This window comes from Antechinus flavipes, chromosome 5, assembly GCF_016432865.1.
Source record: "Antechinus flavipes isolate AdamAnt ecotype Samford, QLD, Australia chromosome 5, AdamAnt_v2, whole genome shotgun sequence".
Classification (NCBI taxonomy): domain Eukaryota; kingdom Metazoa; phylum Chordata; class Mammalia; order Dasyuromorphia; family Dasyuridae; genus Antechinus; species Antechinus flavipes.
The window spans coordinates 112,648,531-112,674,743 of NC_067402.1; the positions used below are offsets into that span (position 1 = coordinate 112,648,531).

The window sequence follows — 26,213 nt, forward strand, 5'->3', positions numbered from 1 at the left end:
TTGCATTTATGCCTATTGAAGTCTTCCTACTTTTTGCCTGCTATGATGAGGGATTCCATCCTAGGGAAGAATTTATGGCCAACACTATTGAGACTGCTAAAAGTCATCCTAACTAGAGCCAGTAAAAATAAAGTAAGGGAGAACAGATCATTTATTTCCCACGTTCCTGGCTTTATCCTACATCAGTCTTTCCTGTAGCAGCTCCCAAACGAAGCAGGGAAATTGATTTACAAATTTAAGAAATTTTCTGCCCCAAAGAAACAAACTTCTCATCCCAGAAGAGCTAGATTATGACAAACACAGAAGAACACAAGCGAGATAAGAAAGGATAGGAAAAAGAAAAATCTTTAGCCTAGAAGTAGTTTACTGGATTACATGACTCATGCAGCCAAATCTGAACCTTGTACAAGAACCTAGAGAATTAGTGCAGCAATTAAAAACAATTCTTTAAAAGCTCATGATGTTTATGACCATCCCACCCCATTTCTAGAATATTTTTCTTTCCCCGAGGAGCCACAGAACTTCAAGGATCACTACACTCTTGACTTAAATTCCTTTTATAGGATGTAGTGTAAAAGAGATAAGCTCTACCTAAAGAAAACTCAGTATATAAGGATTTGGTTGTGAAATCGGGCTATTTAATTTATTTGCATTAACTTCACAAAAGAACTTACTACAGAGGATCCTTAAACCTACAGAGCCCCTTAATTGTTTATATAAGTTCAATCCAAATATGTCTGTTGTGTTAAGTGAGTTTTTAAAACCTACTTCTTTATTCCTGTGTCTTGTAGTTTAGATAATTCTAAATAACTTGTTTAAGGACATAAATTATCTTCCTCCCCTACTTTCTTGATCTCCCTGTTAGGAGAGCCCAAGGAATATTTAATGGTCAATTTTAAAGGGAACTCTTAAAAAACAAGAGGAAAAAAGACACATCCAGCAGTTCCCATATACAATGTTTTATTAAGAAAAAAAATGAACAAAATACATTCTTTCTCCATATGTACATTACATACAACAGAATTCTACAATTAAGTGTTCAGCAGATCGCTCATTCGTTTATTCACAGAGTAGTGCTCACATATTCACCAAACCAGGGATCAGAAAATTATTTGTGCTCAAAGGAAAAAAAGAAAAACCCACAAAGAATTAAGTATTTTACTGCTCACAAGAGAAACAAGAAATGTTGGAGAGGTGGGGAGAGAGGAATGAGAAAAGAGTGTTCCGGGAAAAGAGCCCAGCACAGATGTCCCAAACCCTCAGTGAGGCAAGATAATGATGTCTAGTGAGATCTGGTGTACTAGAATCTGACCTGTTTTCCAGGTGCAAGCCCACCTCCTATTTGTTTTGGCTTTTTACAGTTCCTCCTGCCTCTCATTGATGGCTGGGGCACCGTTGATACAGCCCTGAGTGCATAGGTGCAGGGAAGCAGGATTCGAGCACTAGACAGACCACAGTGGTTTTTCTCTTCTATACAGTGATGAGTCCCATACTAATAAAGATGTGGGGTTCTGTCCAGGTCATCAATGCAAACTTCTTAAAGGGAGAAAGTTACCGGCTTTCACTAACATCTTTATTTCTCATCCACATAATTTAACCTCTGTTTCTCTAAGAGAAAAACTTGGACAGCCTGTGAAGAGAAAAGTACTTTTTTTTTTTTTTAAAGAGACATTTATAGTTTTTAAGCCATAATGGGTAGTTTCTATCTGAAAGTTTCACCTTGTAAATGAAGATGACTCAGATGTTTATGCCAATACATAATTCTGAAGTCCAACCACTTGGCAGAATTACCTGTTAAACTGCAACAGCTACCATGTGCAGGACAGCGCACAACCAACAAAAGATTTTGTACTGGCAAAAAATTTCCCAAGATCCCAAGAGAAATGGGAATAACTTCAAAGTACATAAGCTTTATCCTTGATAGGCACCAATGAATGAATCTCCAAGTATTAACAATGAGACTACAAATAAAAGTTCTCTTGTAAAATCGGTTTACCACAAACTTTCTATCATTTCTAGGATGCTTAAAAAGCTAAAGGAAATGTAAAACTAAGAAGTGTCATTAAAAAATTTCAGCACTAAAAAGTCATAAGATCTAGAAGTATGTCTGTCAGATCTAAGATCCATTACAATGTGTCGAGGTGTCAAGACAGATTTTGGAAAAAATTAGGCTTCTGGCTATACATTCCATGCGATCTCCCTATTGGGCCCTCTATTTTCGTGGCTTATGGGCTCTAACTCCACCTGAAAGTATTAAAGATTCTTCCTGCTGGCTGTGGAAAGAGTTGATTCTTTTATTCTACCGTATCTCCAACTTGCCAGCAAACATGTTATTTTATATCAGGATGCCAAAGTCAAGAAAAAAGACAAATATGACTCCGTGTATTGAAGTCAGCTTTCTTTGACTGTCAGTTTCCCTCAAGTCAGTTTTTTGAAAAACAAGGCCCTGCCTTATCACACATGGTCTTTTGAGTACACCGAATAGAGTTTTATTAAGGACTAAATGCAGGAACATCAAGCCCATATAGAAAGCTGATCAAACACACATGTAACTTTCTAAATTAAGAAGATCAAAATAATGACATTATTGTGAAACTTCTACTGGGCTGTATAATCCATGAGGCAATAACTAACATTGAAATCATTCCTTTCAAAAGGCACCTCATACATTCTAAAAGTTTAAGTTGGTTTGAGGACCACCACAAACACCACATCTCAGGGGCAGAGTCAATTTCTTGAGAGAGGAAAAAAGCAAATAATGTTTTCCTCTGGCATACTTTCAACTGACAAAGCACACATTTTGCAAACCAAAGACTAAAACAGCCACCTTGCTTTTGCCTTCAGAAGGATGCAACTAGGTGAATTCTATTTTTTTTGCTTTCCTCCACCCCAATTTAGTTGTAAAAACAAAATAAAGCCTTTAAAAAGCAGATGAGCTTCTTTCGCATGTGAATTAGGACAGGTGTGGGCAGATATTCATTTCACTAAATCCCAATATCACCAAGTGGCAACAGGATTCTGTCCTTGTGATCACACAACTTGTAAACTTGATTTCTGAAGCTATTGAAGGGCTTTCATAGTGCCATCACATGTATGACAATGAGCTACCAAACTGACAAAAGCAATTTCAGGGCTTCTGGGGAGAAGAATCTGGCTAGCCCACCCTAAATGCAAGAGCAAATCCTTTGCATTTTGTGCATTGAAAAACATTTTTCTGAAAAGAGATCTGGGACAAAAAAAAAAAAAAAAAAAAAAGGCTAAGAACTTCTGTTCTATGACTTCCAATTAATGCCTCAGACAGAGGCGTAATCATCTTAAAAGGAGAAAGATAAACAAAACCAAAATCACTTAGGATCTTGATGCCAAAGTCAGAATTCATACATTTCATGGAAAAAATAAACAAACACCCTGAATTTATATATGATTAGTTTATTTTAAAACATGGGCACCAGCTTGATTCTAAGGATTTAGTTTAGGATTTATGTAATCACGAAATGACAATTCTCCTTTTGCCCTCCCCCTCTTCATCCAGCTAGAAAATGAAAGCTAACCAGATGCCAATAATTAAATGCAATAATTACTTTTTTTTGAGAGCTGTTTGAAAATTGCGGTGGAGGGGCAGAGAATTTGGATTGGCTATTTGAGCAGCCACCTTAATCATAAATACAGGCCTGCTTAGTATATCAGAACACTTTTTCTTTGTTGCCAATTAATTTGGCATTCATTAAGCATCAAATGGAACTGAAGACTGGTGACATTCGCATTCATTAAGCATCAAATGAAACTGAAGACTGGTGATATTGTCAGGCTAGTATTTATGTGGCAGACAGCACAGAGATCCAGACCAACTGCCATGAATGCCAGCCACCCAGATGGTACACAGCTCACTACAGCACAGGGTTCCATAGACAACTAAGTTCTCTGGGACACCAAAATTTGCACAAGAAAAGTTTTATTTCTGTTTTCTATCAGCAAAGGTCTGCATGACTATTCATCAGAAAATGCTCTCTCACCTAGGTCAGATCAAGACTCCACAGCACTTGTGTCCCTGTCCCTTCATCAAGACCTCTAACAGCTATTTCAAGTATAAGGCAAACAATTTCCACATCAGACCAGTAATGAAATGCCATTCTCCAAAGTTACAGTGTTTAAATGGACATTTTGGAAGCAAAAAGAAAAAAAAAAGTCCCTTTAGTCACCTCTTTCCATAACACTGCAGCACAAACCAGAAGTTCCAGTTCCTTAATCCTACTAAATCATTTGTATCAATGTTTTCTAGTCCAAATTAAACTATTATCTTTCTGGTGACTACTCAGAAAATTAACAAATTTTTCACAAGGAAAAGTTTTTTTTTTTTTCCAGAAGAATAAAGTCAGTGTTAATTTCAATTACTTCTTGGCATCTATACTTTTAGACCCCACCTTGCTCAGGAAAGAGTGCTAACATTCCCCAAAATATAATCATGTGGAAATGTAGCACTCCTAGTGCCTAAAGAGTAAAACATTAAACCCAAAACATGGTCTTTCCCAATCCCTTATTCTGCCTTTATGTTCTATTTCATATTTCTTGGTAAGCCATGACTCCTTCTAGATTCTTTCCTTGTCCAAACCTAGACTGGAGGATGAACCAATGCAAACTGATTACCGGAAGTGAAATTCTGAAATGGTAAGCAAGATGTCAGCTTCTATATATGGTACCTCTGTTACCATTTTAAACATTTAGCATAGAGGAGGGCAGTATTGACCAGGTCACTAGCATACATATAATTTTTTGTCCTCTAAAGTTTATCTATTTCTTCAAGTTCTTGTCAAAACAATCAACTGTTTGACAAATTAAAAAAACCATTAACTTTTTTTTCCCCTTGATCAAACGGGACAGTTTTTGGAGAAATGCTGAGATCTTATTTACAAATAACAACATACCCCAATATGGAGGATGTATTAACACCATCTTTAATTCTGGGTTTCAGTTCAATTTCTAGAAGGCTTTATTTAGGACAATAAACATAGATTATTATTTCCCCCTTGGAAGAAGGGGGATCCCTCTGATTTACTGCCTTTATGCTATAGTTTATGAGTTTAGGGACACTGACACTTATCTGAAGATTAGAATCTTTGTTGAAAATAAACTGTGGCCACCCAAAATTTCATCTACTATCAAAACTCCCTTCCATTCTTTTGGCGAAAGGGTACATATTTTTTAAAGAAAAAAAAAATGAACCACTGAATATGATGACTAATCCACAGCTAATTGTGCTGTTGCTCACATTTAACACTTACCAGAAATAAAAAGAAACAGTTCTCAAGTCACAGATCTCTCAAATCTACTTACTTTTGTGGCTAATTTTAAAGACAAGACAAAATACCACTGACACTTAAAATCCAGAGGTAGTTTGATTAGAAGAAACATTATTAAAAACATAGGAAAAAGAACATATAAGAAACTATACACCCCCCCACCCCCATTGTGACTTGAGTTTCACCAACCTCTGATCTCAAACATACAAATTACTAAGATATAGAGCAAATGAGTCTTAAAAGCTAAATTTTTTTACCTGCCCTGGGGAACTCTTATCATTACTAACCGACCCCACCACTATTGCTTTTAGATGATTCCTAAATGTTAAGAAATATTTTCCCCTTTAATCTGCATATAAAGAAACAAATGAAGCAGGTTTGTTTCATCAGAACAATTGTTTCTATTTTCTTCTTCTTCTTTTTTTCTTTAGATAGTTTCACTCTCCTGAGCAATGCTGACAAGCTAATATGGACTTGAGGAAACCAAGGAAAAAAAAACTAAGAGAAATAAGGCTTCTCTTTAAAAATGATGTTTTTTGTCACTATTAAAACTTTTTGTGAAATTTCCCAAAATGTTACCTCTTCAAAGAAACATAGGAAATCAAAATGATTAAAGCAAAAAACAAATAATTAAGGGTTGTCTAATATTAAAAAAAAAAAAAAAAAAAAAAGGCCATTATTCCCAAAGTACAAGGAAACAAAGCTGCCAAACTAGCTTGGACATGGAAGTCTGCTCTTTAACATTTAAATTTTCATCTCTAAGCTATAAAGACCCTCTCTATTTACAACATTGTATCACTAACTAAGCCTTTGGCTGAAGGAAATGTGAAAATTCCCAGGAATTTTAAACCTAGTGGAATGCAAATGGACTAAATCCAAGAAAAGATATAACTGAGCCAACTAGGTGAATTCTTGAGGTGAATCTCAGGAAACAAGCAGACTAGGATATGATTAACTGAAAAAGTTTTAATGAACAACTAGTGCCAAGAATGGTGTACTGCTGTAGTAAGAGCCATTGCTATCATTTCCTCAAGTTGTAGGTGTATAGTTTTGTGCTCTTCTCTGAATCACTAGAAATCAATCATTCCTCAATTGGTATTAAAAATGTTCAAATGACTAAGGAGGTAAGTTCACTTTTACAATATTCAGTTTTTATGTAAATATTCTTCACATTACTTACACTTAAATGACCTACAATTACCATTTAGATCTCAAGTGCTGACAAATAAGATTACAGGATAAACCCACTACGTAACTACTATCACAAGGTAGAATAATACAGCAATCTTAAACCTGAAACACATTCCCTATGAACTACTTATGTCCCCTACTAAGAGTAAGAGTTGGACATAATTTCTCTAAAAACTTCTAGCTCAACTTCTGAAATTTTGTTTGTTTTCAAATTTCTTTTCTCTGAAAAGGCATTTTCTCTGCTAAGTTCTCCTGAGGTGGCTCTTATAAAGCAGACAGAGAAATTTTCTGGAATGATTACGATGTCTACAAAATAATTCTTTTTCCCCCACTACATTTAGTACCCATGAAAACCATTCAAGAATGCAGTCTTAATGGCTTAAATAAATCACCATGCTGTGCTATAAAATCAACACTATATTAATGTTTCCTATCCACTTTTATTAATGAAACAGTTTCCTTATGCTTAGACACAAAGCTAGCCTAAGAAAATGATTTGTTTGATACTTACATTAATACTGATGGTCACATTTAACAAGAAGAGGTAGGTACATCAGCCTGAATTCCTTTTGCTCAACCAAAGAAAAGGTCAACTTTTAATTAGCCATGCTGGCCACATGAGGTCTCTGTCACTCTATTCTATAAAGCTGCAAGTGCAACTAGGATGTGTATCTGCAAATAAAACCATTTCTCATAAAGCATAAAATCTGTTAATAGTTTCAGAGATCTGATTCATTCCTGGAAGAAAGTACCTATTTCACTGCAAAAAGAAATGGGACTGAGCTGAAAGATATATATATATATTAGTTTTTGGAATAAAGTGATCACCAAGTCTGTTTGGGAGTATAACAAAAGTGTCACTAATGCTTCTCCCATCAATATTGGAAGCACTAAACTAAGGAATTAGATCAAGTTGTAATTTACATAAGTTAGGCACTCTGAACAATATGTTTGTTATAACAAACTGGCTTCCCTATTTGAATTATAATATGACAATCATTCTTTTGGGGAAATAGACACATAACCCCTTCCACAGATACACCTGCAGGTTTCAAATCGGGCTTCACGTACAAAATGAAGACTACACATCTTCCTGAGATTACTAGGCATTATTAAACCCTCAAGCAGAGATATCAAAAATATCATGTTTTGATGACATCTAAGCAATGTCCTTTTCCCTGACTGCCTAATATTTTAAAATTTCCTTGGAACCCACCACCTCACTGAAAGAAAATTATGTAAAAATAACATCAGAAAAGGAAAAGAATAAAATCCAAGTATAGTTCAGTAAAAGATGAAGCTAAGAAAAGCTCATCTGTTCCCCTTCCCCCCAATAAAAATGCTAAGGAAAAAATTGCAAAAAGATAAAATCATTAAGGATAGGAACTCAATTTCCACAACATCAGGATCCACAATGAGTTAATGACATATAATAAAGGTATTATAAAGCACTGTGATTATAAGCAATGGAGTACAGCAGAATTTCATTTAGTTATTTATCTAAAGTACCTTATGATTCATCATTACATTAAGTGAAATAAGCCAATTCCTATTAGGGACTCTAAAGATTAAGCACTCAGTAGACTATAAAGTAACCATCAAGTTTAGGTATTTTTCTTCATCTGAAACAAAACTCAATGGGATATAATGAAATTAATTGGTTGGTAGCAAAGCCCAAGTATTATGTTTCTAAATGTCATAAGAGTACAATGAATTTTATCAAATTTCTCAAATGTGTAAGTAAACTACATTTACTCAATTGGAAAGCCAGTTGGTTTTGCAGACATAATTGATGATGAACCACACGATCATTTGACAGATAATCTATGTTACCATTAAGTTATTAAAATCTAAAATAATTTTTTTCCCACAAAATAAGATGTATATCTAACTGCTTAATAAATCTCTGATTGCTCTGGGGTGTTCAGAAAATTAAAAAAAAAAAACTTAAGAATTAGAATCCATTATAGTGAGAGGAAATGTACTGCTATTAATTTTCAAGAGAGGTAAAATCATGTGTTAAGGAAAGATTAAAAGAGGGACCTTTGAGTTTTATTCCTACATGATATCTTTTGAAAGTACAGGTCAGTTTCTTCTTTCCTTTCCAATACTGCTACCCAGGGACATAATTTCTTTAAATGATTCTCATGCTGAAGAGCAATATCTCTCTTTTTTTTTTTTATGTTGAGCCTGTTTTAGTTGAGCCTGCATAGTAAGTCATATGCCGTAAACATACTATCCAAGGATGAGCATAAGGCCAAATGCAGGCTTCTGACATTATTCTCCATTGACTCACAGCACCACATATGAAAAACTTCATGAAAAAAAAAAAGTTAAAGTAGAAAAACCTACTTGTCATACCTGTATTTGAATTTATTAAGGGATCTCTGCACCATTTCTTTTCTCCTATTTAAAAGAAGGGTCTAGGTACTTAGGGAAATGACTGTAAACTGCACTCTACTGGACAATGACAAAAAGAGCCTTTTTACCTTTTTAAACTATTTTCACAAATCAAGCACAGAGAAACAAATACAAGGAGTTAAAGGTGTGTGACTCTGCCAGTCCAAATGAAAAGCCATGGCATACAGAAGGGCAGGTTGCAGTTGCTGCCTTGCACGCTCCACAGGAGAGCGAGTGAGACCTATTTCAAAGTTACCCCATGGAGGCCCTTGGACTCAACAAGCAGGCTTCCTTCCTTCTGTCAGCTATTTCTCAACTGGTTACCTTGTTCAAACTTGACCTCCACTTTCTCAGTTTAAGGCTTATATGAGCAAAAGCCAGATGTTATCAACGCCAGTAACTACAAAATAGACTGTATTTTAAGATGATATGTCAAACTCAGCCAGGTGCCCAGGTCAAAGTTTCACATTCTATTTGAGAAGAGCAGGAATCTGAGCCCTCTGTTTTTTTTTCTCATATTGTACAATGTAAGACTCGAGTCAACATGGATGTATACATTACCTTAACAAATACCAAGCGTCCTGCAGAATTACATAATCACCACGAACAATGTCAGGAGTTAAAGCAAATGACACAGCTGCTTACAAATAGCTGTGAGAAATAGAGTAAAGGGGGAAAGGGCATGAGGACTCAAAACAGCTAATTAAGACACACAAAACAGTCTGTTGCAGAAAAAAAGTATTTTAAGTGGTGCCTATCCCATATGCCCTAACCATTCCCTCCTCAAGATAAAAAGACACAGCTACCTGAATTTTTTTTTTTTTTTTACATTCAATAACTCTTAAAAGTCAAAGGAAAAAAAATTAAATGGAAAGAATACCAATTCTGTTTTATTAGCCTAATTTAGGTAGAGGGTGAGGAAAGTGTGGTGAGCTGAGGGTATGAAGGAAGAGGGTCAAAACTTAAAACATTGAGATCCCTTCAAAGATCTGCATCCTCTATCACTGCAACCTGTCAGTCAACACAGTCAAAATCCCAAATACTGAACGTAGACTTCTTTTCTTCATAGGTGTGCGTCAAATGACTCTTCAGTTACAGTGTGATGAGGTCTACCAGATTTCCTTTGGGAGGGGTCATGCTGTCTGGAAAGAAATTTACTAAGATATCAAAGAGCTGAGTTCTTTGAGCGTAGGTGTGATCCACATCTGAAAAACCTAATGGGAAGAAGCACAAAGAAAACACGTCCAATCTATTTGAGAACTCAACCCATGAGAAACAGTAAAAACAGTTCCAAACTCTCCTTGTGTGGGCCACTGAAGTCATAAGACATTCCTACTTCTCAATTTTCATACAAAAAAATGTACATTCATGCTTGTTTTCAGACATACTAAAAATTTCCCCAGGATGTTAATTAAGAAGGTAGTGAAGTTAAATGAAATGAACTTCTGGGAGTGGAGGAGAGGCTAAAAACCAGCAAACTGTCAGCCAGAAATGGTTTTAAGAAGTTCTGAGAATGAAAATACACTTGGTTCAGGTAGAGATACTAAAAAATGACTGAAGTTTCCCCAAAGTGAGCAACAACTTATCAAAAATGTATTTCCCTTTATCTTTCTCTACTATTTTATTCTTGGATTTCATCTCATTCTTTAGTATTCAATTCTTTTGGAAAATGGGTTATCTCAATGAAGGTATACATATAGCTGGCATTATTCAGAAATGGTACCACAAAAGAGCCATACAAATCATACTTTTTCACGTAGGCTGTTTCAAATGGATCGATTTTTATTGAAGTTTGGGAAGATCAGACTCAGGAGTACAATTATGAGTCTACTATAGTTTACCTTACAAAATACAGGAGCAGAACATAACTTTGCAAGAATAATGGTTTAAAAATAATCATTACAGCAAGATAAGTCCATTCAATTTTAAGAAAGAAAATATGGATCCAGTTTTTGTGTTCTAGTGTTATGGTATTTTGTGAAGAACAAATTACTCAATGACTAAAATTGACTTAAAAGACTTGTGATTTTGATCTTGACGGTTTACCTTTAGCTCTGTTTGTAACAAAAAGGACTAATGCCAGGAAATCTCGTTTTCCTCCCAAAATGGCACACCAATTATTTCATCTATGCTTCCTGCATTCAATTCTAAATCTATGGACAAGAAACTTACCAAAAAAAGCATGAGGCTAAGTTTTAGTCTGGTATTAACAGTAAAAAAGTGAAGCCTCAAGCACAGTAGTATTGTCATCTGTGAAATTTATAAAGCTTTCATTTAAGACTGTTAATATGCTTTTGCCAAAAGACACTGTGCCCCTTCCAGAAGTAACAAAGAGAGAGAACACAGAGAGAATATAAATTTCATTAAGTTATGCACTTATGTAGCATGAGATAGTAACAATTCACCCCTTATTAAATGTCATAGGATTCCAGGACTGTAAATTTTTCAAGGATAGTGTGAAAACTAGGTAATAACAATATGCCTTCAGACTCTGGATTTTTCCTATTTGGCACATGCCTTGCAAAAAACAAAACAATTTTCTAAATCTCACCAGTGTCTGCAGACTTTACCAGAACTCTACAGGACATAGTTCCCAACAATGGGCTGAGTCTAATCTTAACATTCTTGCAATGTCATTATTTTACCAAAAATAACCAAAGAAAGAGGCTCATATGTTATTTAATTGTTCCTCAAAGAAGCTCACTTTGAAAATATATGACAATGACTAATATCTATAAACTATTTTCTACTCTTTCACCTTTACAACTGTATAGACAATGGAAAATATTTAAATATTATTTAAATCCACCAAAGAAAAATGTGTAATTTGGGTTTATATCTGACCAAGAAGAATCAGGTACATCTTTAAAAAAAAAAAAAAAACAAACCCACAAACTGGGAATGTAGTTGAGGTCAGCAGTTTGAGAGTGAAGTAAAAGCACTATACATCAAAACCATACAGTATAAAGCAATGATGAGTAACATCTGATTTTAATTTTGAGCTTCCTGATAGTAAAAAAAAAAACAATCATCCAATATAAAAGAGATATCTAATAGTTGTAGAACCTTATGAAGAGAAAGAAGTGTTTCATCTTTAGAATGCAGCAAGTATTGGTGAGGGGAGGAGAAACAAAAGGGGTGGAAAGAGAATTATTGTATCAAATGTTTACTTATAGTAAAGCTGGAATGCAAACTCAATTCTTGAGCTCTCATACTGGATTTCTTCATGCTTTTCATTCAAATTCACCAGTGTTAAAAATGAGACATTACAAGTAAAAAGGACAAGGCCGTGGAAAACATGGTAGGGATTCTCCTCTTGTACTGTTTTCTGCTAAACTTGTACTGTTTCATGAGCTGCTGTGGCCAACATTCACATTTAGCTAGTTTGGTCTAAAATTTAAGTATTACATGTAGAGCATTCAAGAAACTAGAATTGCCTTGGTGCTATAATGAAACATCAGAATAACACATTGTGTGTTATTCTCACTATGTGAGAACACATAGACAACTAGAGTGCTATAATAATAACTAATAATTACTATTATTCTAATTACTACTAGCATTTATATAGCACTCTGAGGTTTGTGAAAACAGTTTACAAATATTACCTAATTTAATCTTCACAAAAATCCTGGAAAACAAGTTAACTTTCATCTACATTTTACAGATGAGGATATTTTCCCAGGGTCCCAAAGCTAGAAATTATATGAGGCTGGATTCAAATTCTGATTTTCCCAACCTGATGCCCTTCCCCCTATCCACTGAACCACCAGCTGATACCTCTGAGATAGTAAAAGAACAAGATAACTTTCAGATTACTATGTAGGATCCTTTCTGGAGTATTTGGGAAAATTGCATAGTATGAGAAAGCACTTAGTTCTGCATCAAGATAGAGACTACTCACATCAATAAAGTCTCCCCAAAGTACTAGCAATAAATCTGGCTATGTTGGGTCATACCAAGGGGAACAGGAGATATTACTGGGTATAAAATATATTATCTACCGGGGTGAAAACTAACTCTTTTGAGGCAAAATTCCTGGCATTTAAAACTATTTCCCACAACCACTTTATATCCAGTTACTATCTAGAAATGATTATTATCCTGGAGGCTCTAATAAACCAAATGAAGATATTTTAACATGCAGACCATCTCCTAATATCATAAAAATTATGGCAGGTGGTTGAGGTACTTTGGGCTCTTTTGCTATACCACAACTAGGCACCAAGACACTCCATTTTTATTAATAAACATGCAGAGGGTACTTCCTAAAGAATGGGACCCAATGGTCTCTCACATAGCACTGAGCTAGAAAATTCTTGTGACTTCCCAAAGTGATGGGGAATCACCACTACTTTATTATCATATTTCTTAAGAACTCACCAGGACCATACTTTGCAGAGGCAGGTGTCAGACACTCCTGCAGCATATTACTTGAAATGAAGCTAAGGGCACATGGCTAAGGGTTTCTAGGTACTAGGGGAGGTTCCAAGCGTTGATTCTACTGCAGCCATTCACTACCTTTTTTCTCTCTCTATCCCACTAAAAACAGTGGAATGAAGAAAACAATAAAATGTAATCAAATTGTTTCAATAGAATAATGTGAGAAAAAAAAAGACATTTAACAGATGCCCCAAATTGTCATTTGCAATAGGTATTCCAAAAGAAAAGTAGTTATAAAATCAGTTAACCGTAAGTTCACTTTTACTGTAAAATTAATTCAATAGATCAAATATTGGCCAAATGCTAACACTAAATAATTCCTTAACAACAGTGGGTCAAGTAAAATTATTTCATGAATATAGTTTACATTAGTACATGAAAGTTGTAGAATTCCAACATGTAGTGTCTAGAGATTAGTGATTAAAACTCAGAACAGTGAGATAGCAATTAATGCATTTTCTTATCAATAAAAACTGAAAAAAAAAACAAAATGAGTGCTAGATAATAAATTATCATTATTAATAATAACAACATGTTAACATTTATCAAATACTACATGCCAGGTGCTTTGCTAAGCACTTAACAATTATTATCATATAAAAGATAGTGCTATTAAGATGCCCACTTTACAGTTGAGGAAACTGAGGCAAATAAAATGAAGCCATGTATCCAGCGACACAAAGCAGTCTGAAGTTCTATCTGAAATTAGGCCTTTCTGTCTCTAGGCCCAGCAGTCTATCTTGCATCCCAGTTAATTGACCCAGATTTATGATTTATAGCTTACAATATTACAAATAATTCATATTTTGGTCTTGGAAACCATTAACATAATATTAAGACACTAACTAAATCAGATCAACAATGGAGGCCTCAAAATGTACAAAACAAAGCTCTGAAAAAAGATATTTCTGAGTACTCTCAAACATTAGCTGGTGCGATTCTGAAGAATCAGTCTCCATGTCTGTCCTACATACGCTCTTTGCTACCTTCAATTTCACTGCCCACAGAACAAGCTTCAACCATCTGCACACTTATCACAGTAAATGCATTAGCAATACTGCCGCTGGATTCCAAAGCAACGTGATACAAATTACTTTGTTTTGACCAAGCTTCTGTTGCCTTCTGTTTGCATAATAGCACAGCATCTGGTGTAACAGGAGCTGCAAACTGATCCATGGAGACCCAGATCTTAAGAACACTGGTGACTGACACTTGGAAAATAAACTTAAAGCAAGAATGCTACAGGGACCAGACATATTGCCTTGAAATTGTGTGTACTCCACACCCTAAGATAGTAAAGGAGAAATGCCATTTGTTTGATGGATTAACATCTAACCTCGAAGACAATGTATTTGAAAGCTACCCAAATGCAGTCTTCCCCAAAGTGTATGACATACTTAATAAATGAATTGCACTTGAAGATATACATACCCAGTGCTGTGAAATCTGAGCCAGATTTGAACAGAGCTGAAGCTAGGAGCTGAAACTGGAAAGAAGAAAAAATTAGAACCAAGTGTAAAAGCTCACATTAGAGCAATAATCCTGATAACTCTAACCCTTGAACAGCAATTGAATAGGCCTATCTGTACAATTTTGATCAACTTTATCACTAAAAAGTGGAAGGACAAGTAGCATATATGCTTATTTTGCTGCTGGACCACTTCTCATCTGTACCACAAAGCAGAACTTATTTCCTCTTAAAAATCAATAGTATATTAATGTATTCATATGTAGCACGTCTTTGGATTTCAATAATTATTAATTTTTACATGAATACACATTCTTACTTTCCCTGTCATCTTACTCTAAAAATAACTTCATTAACAGTGCACAAAAGACAACAGTTTTAGAAGAAAAAAATGACATCAAACCAACAACTAACAAATGGATTATATTTTCCAGAAAGTTGTTTGTAAATTCATGGTCATGTGCTCAGAGCAATACAGCAAATCTCTCCAGCTCCTACTAAAGCTATCATATATTTTATTATTTATTACAAATTTTACCAGGCAATGAAAAATGATGGGAACTTTTAGAATACTAGCAATCAAGCAAAAGTGTGCAAAAGAAAACTTTTCAATATACTTTGAAAGCTGGCATTTGAAGAAAAGGGTTAATTAAAAAGTGGGTTCATATAGTTCTTCATTTGAGACACCAGTGTCACTAGGTTAAGGCAGTTAAAAGTTACTGGGGATGAGTAATTGGTCTCAGTTGTTTGGATATATGTAGTGCTTACAGGCCAAACCTTTGAAACTCAGGGACTATTTAGAGATTTGGCAAGGTCCTAATTGAAAATGAAGTGATATCAATTTTGATGATAGCTATATATATAAAATAATTATTAAATAAATTAAAATTGTAGAAATTTAAAATTTAGACAAATCATTATGCATATGAAATAATTATTAAATTATGTATACAAAGTAGTTATTAAAGACTAGATATGCTGCTTTTTCTTTTCTATGAGGCCTATTTGGGATTTCCAAGAATTTGCTTCATCAGGAACTATGATGAAAGACACACACACACACACACACACACACACACACACACACACACACACACACACACACACAAGCACCTCACTGAGACATGAGCTGGTCCACGGCTAAGGGCAAAGGAGGAAAAGAACAGAAAAGAACAACTGAGACTTCAAGCTGAAAAGCAAGGATACAGTACTGGCAAAGAACTACCAGATCTTCTCAGGCTCCTGCCTGATCACTAACTGGCCCTGCATCCTGTCCTAAGGATAATATCTCATTTGATGGAACTGTTTCTACTATTAAGAATTTACCTCCAGCTTAACATTACATATAATGAAGCTTGTCTTGGCTTTATGTCATGTCATTTGGCCCTACTGTTTTCTAAGGCTTCATTTATGAAGAAAGAAGATGTTTACAAACTGTCTTGTTCTGGACCCATTAGTTACATATTTATCATCGTCTGTCTCTTCTAAGATTTATGAGCCTTAAATTCTTTTAGTATTTTGTTTGCTTTTTTTTCCCATACATCAACACATCATCCCTTTGTCCATGATTCTTTTAACTCTAAGAAGCTTTGAAAATCAAAATGTTAGAAAGAAATGCCTTTCCCCCCCTCACGAATAGGCTCCCTTTTATTTATAATTAATGACCAAATTGATTTTTCTAAAATCAAAGGATATATTCTTTTTTTTTTTTTTTTTTTTTGTTTCTGTCCTAAACTCTGCAACATCATTATAACCTCTCCATTTTGGCAACTTAAATAGTTAAATATTATTTCTCAATTCACTGCATTAATAAAACACAAATCTTTTCAAAACTATTAAATTACATAAGAACATAGGGAGAAAAACTACAGAACATATAATTAAGTAGGAACTATGGCCATGGTATAATAGATAATTATTAATAATTCAAATAGACAACATTATGAAAAATGGAAGGCTAGATAATATAGGTTATTTGGGGGAGAAAGAAATATTGCTTTATTTGGAATATTGAATTCCTATGTTAGTTGCAAACAAAAATAATTTTCACCAAGCAGCTCTGGTTTCTTATCAATTACTGATTCCTTCCCCCTGTAAAGTGTAGATAACACCAATGATCTGGATATTGCTTCTAATGGTATGTTCTGGAGAAATTCTCATGGGATTAAGAATTCAATCCTATCTAATCTAGGGTTTAGATTTTACAGACAGCAACAGAATAAAGAGCCACTTCTAATACATAATAGTAAGAGGTTGGCAGTCAGGAGCAGATTAATGAAAAATTTTAGAGGATTGGAAGAGATCTAAGCAATTAACTAGAGCAACACATTTTTAGGTGAGGAAACTGAGACTTAAAGAGATAAAGATGGAAGAAAACTAAACTAACATGACAATGGAAATAACAATCCATATATGTGAAAACATATATACAAAACATAGCATAACTTCAGCAGAGAGGAACAAAACAGTGAGAATTGAGGCACAGAAAAGTACAGGCAGTTATTTTTAGGCAGTTTCTAATACACTAGTTGAACTTATCAAACAAGAGATCTAAAGGGTTTTGCTTTGTTAAATTGTTAAATTCAGAAGATGATTATCTCCAGATATTTACACATATTACCAGATTGCTGGCCCAAAAATAATATATTGTATTTTTTTTTTTCACACACTTAAGGAAAACAACAAATGAATGAGAATGTAGTCCTTAGCAGGGTTAAAAAAATTTAGTGAAATGGGCTCATTGCTTGAGAAAGATTACCATCTAGGTTCTAGATGACATTGTTCACCTTTTCTATTGTCAATCAATAAAGAGAACAATTAAGACATAAATAAAAAGTAGCTGTGTCTTAATTTGGGGTACTATCCTGTTCTGATTCTGTTCTTATTTTATTCTTATATTATTCTGTTCTTATTATCAGTCATTTGCACTGTTGAGCCAAACAAGTGCCTTAAGAACAAGTTGTCTGTTTTCTCTGGCCGACTAATAGCCAACACAGCTGAAATGATTTATTTGCAATGCTGTTGTGGTTTTTGTTTTGTTTTGGTCTGGTTTTTTATTTTATTGTTTAAGAAAGAAAAAAGTTAGTAACAGTTTTCGGGGTTATGAATTCTTCCTCTACAAAATATCAGTGTGAAGAAAATGCAGAGACCTCTCTCTAAACCTCAATCTGTGATTTATAAAATGGATCCTCCATAACAAAAAGGCAGGCATAAGATATAATAGGAATGGGACTGAATAGTTTGCCACTGGGAATAACCATAACAATCTTTCCTTTCTCCCATGTATCCTAAGTTGTCTGGAGATTCAAAGGGAAAAGAAGACTATTTCCTTTTAGATGAGTTCTAAATGGAAACATGCCAGGCATCCCATAGCCCAGGCTTTTAACCAGAAGGGACTAAGTGATAAGCTATCAGATTCTTGTTTTCACAGGACACAGCTAGGAGATAGTCTCATTTGTTTTGATGCTAGGATACCTGCAGACCTTGGTGTTTGCAATCGCAATTTACCTGGTGCTTGGAAGTGATTTGAGAAATCTGAAACCTGTCTTAGTGCAGAACAGAGCAAAGGACCATGCAATGAGGCTGTCCAGATACCAGAAAAAGAGCAGAGTGATAGTTTGGAAGCATGAATGCCAGAGACAAAATTTTGTTCAGCCAGTACTAGTTTTATAAGTGGCAGACAGAAAGATTTTGAACTGCAGTCCAGATGATGCAGGATTGAGTTGTGAGTAGTGTCTTCAGAATGAGTAAAGACAGCAAAAAGCACAACAGCAGAATCTTAGAAGCTGATAGAGAGGCTGTAATGCAACTCATTAGGCAAAGCTAAATATGACCTTTTAGGCAAACAGGCAAAATAATCTCGAAGAATTCTGCCCTTTATGTTTGTTGTATAAAACAGATATTTCTCATAACTTGGTTATATTCAAATTGGACTGTTATATTACAGCAAACTTGGTAACCGTTACTTTGGCTACAGTGACTATTGGCATTCCTCCTCTTTCTATTTCCTCAGAACCAGAAAAAAGAGTACATATTAAACGACTTAGCAACTCCTTAAGTAGAAGAAATGAAAAATGAAAATTTTGAGGTTTTTTCTTACATCTGCATGCAAAAAGTTCTCAAAGCAAAACTTTATACTCAGAAAGACTTTCTGTGAGGATCAAATCTTTGCTTTGTTATTTGCGATTTACAAAGATGTGTTGTATAAAATATTTTTATTCAATGAGGTTCTCTCCTATATGCCATTTTGACATTTAGTGACATCACATTTTCCTTCCATCTTTCTTTAAAATCATATTCCTGACTGAGACATCTGTAAATTAAAGGAAAAAGATAATATAAAATCTATAGTTAATGTAAGTTTTGAAAATGTATTCTTTCTCTGTTTTCTAAAGATCCTGTAGAATATATTGGATTCTCAGTTTGGGACACAAATTAATAACTTACAATTGAATTTAATAGTCATCTAAAAATATTAACTTTTGGATTTTTTCTCTAATTTGTATCAATTGTTCTACATTATTGGATGAAAATAAGATTAACCTTGCTTTTTGGGGGGGTTTATCTACAAGAATTCCAAATGATGTCAACCACAAAGTAATAGGCATATTTGTAAACCAGCACAGCAATTTGTTAATATTCTTCACAATAAAGATAAACAAAAATATTATAACAAAGCAATATTATTTTAGTTTTCCCCAAGAGTCACCCAAGAATTTCATACAAGGCATGCAATAGTTCATAATTTATCATTCTGGTTGCTAGGCTTAATTTTTTCTTCTACTAAGAATGAGAAAAATTAGTCAAATTTGATCCTATCAAAATTTCACCATTTAATGCCCAATATTAGTATAGTCCTTAGAAAAACACACCAGAAAACTGTAAGATTGTAAATGACCAATTATCATAATCAGATTAAGATGGTTCTTTATTACAGTATCAACTATGAGAATATACTTTTAAAAATGTTTTTATAAAATGGTCTATGATATCTCATTTACTTCATTTGCTTCAAAAACAAATTTCTGAATTATCTACAGAGCTTGTCTAATTGGGGGAAAGAAATGAGAATTTATATAGCCCTACTACATGCCTGGCACTGTGCTATACACTTTACAAATATTATCTCATTTGATTCTCACAACAATCTTGAAAAGTAGGTGCTTTTATTTTCCTACTTTTACAGTTGAGGAAACAGACAGAAAGAGATTAGATGACTTGCCAAAATTAACACAGCTATTAAGTGTCTGAGGAAGACTTGTATCCAAGTATTCCTGACTCCAGGTCCAGCACTCTATCCACTGTACCAGCTGACTCAAATTAGAATGGAGAAATATCTGAAAGATATTATAATTCCTTTTGCCTCGTCCCTAGTAAAGGGATATAACTACTTTGGAGAGAGACTGATCATGTCTCTTCTGGGACCGTGGATATGGGATTATTCACCTGTGCCAAAAGGTAAAGCAAGAAAAAAATGAGATGGTAGTTCTGGAACACATTGAAGCAAATTTGTCAAAAAGAAAGCAGTGAAAGGAGATTTTTAAATGTCTGAGAAGAAACTCAGAAAAGATTCAAAGACAAAGATAGTAGGGAAAAAAAGGGAAAAAAATAAAGTTTTCTATAGACATTTGAACATTTGAGAAAATACAAAAAAGTAAAAGAGGAAGAACAACTCCAGAGAAAGGTAAAAATAATGAACTGAAACTGTCTCGGGGCAGCCTCAAGCACACAGTTCGTTTAATTTGGCATGGATCATGATATTTCACCTTTAAGAACATTTTGTTAATGAGCTCACAGCCTACTTCTTTTCATGTAAATAAAACAATTATATTGAAACAATAAAAACAAAATCATGGAATAGTATGTTAGAACCATTGTAAGTAATAACAACTTCCTGAGTTATTGGTATGATCAACTCTTTGTAATCTCTACTAAAAGAAAGGAATTATGGCACAGAAGACACAAAAATCAGGAATAAGCTACCCTATCAAGTAGTTTGTATTTAGTGTTGGAATGAATTTATGATTTTTGGAGAACCAGATTTATATTCCTATGCTAAAATAATTTTCCATTTTCTCCAAATATACCAAATAACAGTTTTGGGTTCAGAGTCGGGGAAAGCAACCCATTGGTATGCCGAGCAGTGGATGAAAGCTGTCTGAGAACTGAAAAGATAGTACACAAAATGGATAATTCACAAAAATACAATTGAAAACTAATTAGATTTCAACATAATTTTCTGGGGTTTATTCCTCACCTCTTTTGTTTCCTCTGGGTCTGAATGATCCACAGTAACATAAAGGTCATTCTGCAAATATTTCAGAGCACTAAGAGGATCAGTCTGGGCTTTTTCTTCAAACCTAGAAAATGATAAACAAACAAAAAGGATAATTGGATATAATCAGTAATATAGGAGATGTTCTTCAATTACAGGGAAAGTAGGGGCAGTGGGAAAGGAGGTTGTAAATATTAAGCAATGAATGTAGTTTGCTTACAAATTTCTGTTATGAGGATTGAAGCCAAAAGGATGGAAGAGTTATATAGTGTTCTAAGGCAAGAGGTAGTTTTCAAGATGGTCTTAGGTCATCTAGTATTGGTGACATTAAACCCAAGTTACTTTTCAAATCTGCCAGTGATTGGGTGGGAACATTCCTTATGAAAGCTGTCAAGTTTATTCTTTGATAATACCATTAGGTGGGTTATAAAACACTATAAAACTTAAAACACTAAATATTGTTTATAATAGTAGAAAGATAAAACAGAAAAAACATTCTAAAAGAGACAAATTAAAAAATGTCTCCTATGGAGAAATGAATCTGTGATTTTTTTTTACTCCTCAAAAACTCCTACCATGGAAAGCCCTTGCAACCATAAAGCTTCAGCAACTCATCTGTCTTAGAGTCTTAGTTGCCTTGGGCACTGAAAAGTTAAGTGATTTGGCTAAGATCTCATAGATCAATTCACAGCTCCAGCAGCACTACTTACTTTTTCAAAGCTCTTTCAGTATTTATCCTTTTTTTGTTTTTTATCATCTTTGTCAATCTTATGGATTTTTAGAAAAAAATCTCATAGTTGTTTTAACATGCACTTCTCTTATTAGTAATCTGGAATATTTTTCCACATGGTTCTTGATGGTATCCATTTCTTTTTAGAAAATTGCCTGTCTATATTCTTTTACTACTACCTGTTGGGTTAGGATTAAGTTCTCATTCATAAGCTTATAACAATGTACTATATCAGATATTTATTGGAGATTTGCTATGAAGATTTTCTTCTAATCAACTCTTCTTGATTTAGCTGCACTAAATTTGTATATACTTATAATTTTTATATAATTTTGTATAATTTATATAATAATATATAATAGATTTTGTCTCTTATGATCATCTCTTTATGTCATGTTTATTTAAAAATGCTTTTATAGCCTTAGTTGTAAAAGTTAACTCCTTCCATTCTGCTGTTAAATTTTTTACATGATGTGATCTTTTCTATTTAAGTCTAGCACCTATTTAACAAATTGTTTTAAATAGAATAAAATACTGGTCTAAAATGTATTTCTACGTTGTATTTTCCCCAATAGGTCTTACCAAATAGGTAACCTTTACCCTAATAGTTTGTTTTGATGTTTTGTTAAATGTTAGACTATTATATTTGATCATTTATTAATACAGTCTATTCTACTTTTCTATTTTTCAATAAGCACTAATTAGTTTTGATGATAACTGTTCTATAATAAGCTTGCAAAATTCTCAGTTTAACTGAAAGAAATAAATCTGGAGGAAAACATCATTGATCTTATCATTATATGAAAGGATGACAGAAAACATGACTAACATACCTCTAAAAGACTTTTCTGATCAATAATCTTATTTATGCTTAAGATATCAATTAAAAAGAAGTTACTGAGCATTATTTTTAAAATAATTATATATGCTACATTTCCTAATATATCCCTCTCAATATCTCCAAGTCTTATTTTATTTTTTTTAAAAAAAGAAAAACAAGTATAGCAAAACTAACAAATACATCAAAAAAGTCTGATAATATTTTCTGTTGTCTATAACCACAGTCAACTAACTACCTCTTCAAAGATGGAAGGGAGGTGTCTTCTCATATCTCCTCTCTGGAATTAAATTTGGGAGGTTACACTTTCTTTTCTTTTCTTTTCTTTCTTTCTTTCTTTCTTTTTTTTTTTTGGCTGAGGCAATTGGGGTTAAGTGACTTGCCCAGGATCAAACAGCTAGGAAGTATAAAGTGTCTGAGACCAGTTTTGAACTCAGATCCTTCTGACTTCAGGGTTGGTGCTCTCTCCACTGCGCCAGCTGCCCCGGAGTTACATTTTCACAATATTTAATTTCTTCTGAAAATACATTTTCATTGTTGTCTTTTGTTTACATAGCATCTATAATTCTCACTCTATTACTCTATCACCTCAGCCTTCTAGGGAGCCATCAGCTGTAACAAAAATGACAAAAAAAGAGAAAAGTCCAGCCATACTGCCCCATGCACCCAACAAGCTAGGGCCCCACCTCTGCAAAGAGCAGGGAGTCAGACCATCTTACAGCTCTTCTTCAGAGATTAGTCATCAGAGTTCCAAAGTATTCTGTTTCTGTTGTTTTGCTGTTGCTATTCTTTCCATTCATATTGTTGTAGTCAATCATTATAGTTTTCCTGGTTTTATTTACTGTGTATTGGTAAACATATTTTCCATGTTTCTCTATATTTATCATATTAATAGTTTCCTATAGCATAGTAATATTCCATTATATGTGATACATATTATGTCTGTTTGGCTATTTCCCAGTGAATTGGTACCTACATTATTTCTAGTTATTCACTACTACAAGAAATGTTGCTACAAATACTTTGTTGTGTGCAGAACCTTTCTTTTTATTTTATATTGACATCCTTTGGAAACATGCTTACCAGCAGACTCTGTGTCAAAGGGAAGAAACATTTCAGTCACTTTCTTCAAAAAATCCCAAACTGCTTTACAGAATGGCTGACTCAATCAATTTAGAGTTCCACCAATAGTGTCTTATCATGCCAGTCCTTCTACAATCACTCCAACATTGATTATTCTCTACTGTCACCTTTGCTAATTTTCTGGGTGTGAGATGACATCCCGGAGTTGATTTGATGTGCATGTCTCTCAGAAGTAATTTGGAGCATTCTTTAATATATTCATTAATGGCCTACAATTTCTTTTGGAACTGTTCATATTTGACCACTTCTGCTGGGATCTTAACTATTTTCTAAGAAAAGCATTTGACAGGGCAGCTAGGTGGTGCAGTGGATAGAGCACCAGCCCTGAAGTCATGAGGATCTGAGTTCAAATCCAGCCTCAGACACTTAAGACTTCCTAGCTGCGTGACCCTGGGCAAATCACTTAACCCCAATTGCCTCAAAAAAAAAAAAAAAAAAAAAAAAAAGAAAGAAAGAAAAAGCATTTGACTTGGCAAATCAAAATTCTCTGGGTACTCTCTTTTCCAATCCAAAAAGGGAACTCTCATGCACATGTCAAAATTATATGAGATTCTTGAAAAATGTAATAGGAATATCTTTGTTCAATAACCATCTGGTTATATGTGAAATATAAAACAAGGAGACCTATTCTTGCAAAAAAATCTTCTCCTTCAAGGAGAATGTTCAGTATCCAAACTGAAGATATCCTCCAAATGTTTATGAAGAACATTGTGCTGATTTGCAAGGAGTCCCAGAACAGTGAAGAGTGAACATACATAATGAACTAAGAATTCTGCCTAACTATCTACATGGCAAACATCAAGTGGATGAAGATGCCTAATATTAGATTACGATAGGCAATTGAATGAGCAATCTAAACAATTTATCCATCAGCACATAAATAAAATAAATGGACAGGTGCTGCAGATGGACAATGTACTGAGCCCAGAATGCTGCACTCACTGCCTCTGGAAAAATGTATGTTTTTTAAAAATGACCCCAAGCTTCTATCTGAAACACAGATCCGTCTTTTTAACATTAATATTCTTCCAGTAATGCTGCATAGTTCATGGGATAGCATAGGCTCTGAAGAATTATAGTTTTGAGTCACTGAGAGGTCCACAGAGACACATCATGGGACTAAGTAAGCTGCAACACATCACCAGCAAAACATTATGCAAGGAAAGTAGCTTTAAAGATATAATCAGAGAAATGTACGTCTGGAAAGAGAGTCAACTAGACAAGCAGTGAGAGTGATAGATGAACAGTGTGCATTGGTATCTTTTGATATTAGATAGTATCAATCAAATCAATCAAAATTAATAAGGTTAAAAGAACTTGAGGAAGGTCCTCAGCAAGGGGAATGGCTTCCATTGAGGATTTCTAGGAAGACACAGGCAAAAGGCCCACAGTGTGGGAGAGTAATGGCTGAATCAAAATCTTCAATGTTGAAGGGAGCACTCAAATTAATGTGATCACAAATCCACTGAAGTACCAAAGTACTGAACCCCAGGGGCAAATTTAAAAATATTATCAAACAAACTTCTGCTCAGTATGCCTTCAAAATCCCAGATTCACTCTCTTTGGTCCATTAATCTTTGTTGGGGGAAAGCAGTCCTATGGATTCCAGCTGTTTCTACTTGACATTGCAATCAAATTTCTGTGTTCTGGCTTGGATAAATAATAAATATGGTGATCATATATATTTTTTAAAAATTCATTTTTATGTTTTTCTTTGTGATTTTAAATCAGCAGTAGTCAATATGCTTTTTAAAAAAGTTTATATGACTTGCAATTCTGAGTCAGCTTACAAATCATTTCATGGATCTTTAGATACTTTTTATTATAATTTAAAGTTGAGAACAGGTTATCATCCCTACCTTCCATCACAAGAGAAGTTAGGCAGAACAATCACAATAATAGCTGAAACATGTATGACACACAGGCCAGCTGTTATTATTATTATTATTATTGACAGGATATACATGGCTTTAATATTTCAAAGCATTTTACAAACATCTTGTTACCTGCATAACCCTCTGTGAGGGGTATTATAGGTGTTATCCCTATTTTACATGTAAAAAAAAAACAAACTAAAAACTTGAATATTCTCAAAGAAATCTTAAGGACTAGGAATGAGACTACTTTTCCCTCCATCATATTACAATGTTCCTTTCTTTTCCTCCTAATAAATTATAAATAGGAAGGCAAGACCTACATTTCCTACAAACTTTACTTCCCCTGGAGAACAACACAGTGTTGGACTGCAAACATTATGTCCCAAAAGCTTTAGAGGAGTTTTAAAAGTTATCTATTTATACTTATTAAATGATTAGTTTTTTAAAAAAGATAATGGCTTTATCTTTTTTTCCTAATCCTCACATCCTGAAGATGAAGTAGAAATCTCATGTCATTCATGACAATATATTGTCATCAATATATTTTTCATG

The 26,213-nt window shown here is 34.2% G+C and overlaps 1 protein-coding gene across 2 annotated transcripts in view; it reads right to left on the minus strand.

Moving 5' to 3' along the window:
• Positions 1 to 943: 943 nt before the first annotated feature.
• The window catches only part of MKLN1 (muskelin 1), a 230,532-nt gene continuing 205,262 nt past the window's right edge, over positions 944 to 26,213 (minus strand). For both annotated transcript variants that reach the window (XM_051962233.1, XM_051962232.1), the window contains exons 16-18: positions 21,056 to 21,158; positions 14,763 to 14,817; positions 944 to 10,102 (exon numbers count right to left, since the gene is read on the minus strand). In XM_051962233.1, the coding sequence (XP_051818193.1) occupies positions 9,981 to 10,102; positions 14,763 to 14,817; positions 21,056 to 21,158 (280 nt within the window). In that variant the 3' untranslated portion in view covers positions 944 to 9,980. The remainder of the gene's footprint in view (positions 10,103 to 14,762; positions 14,818 to 21,055; positions 21,159 to 26,213) is intronic.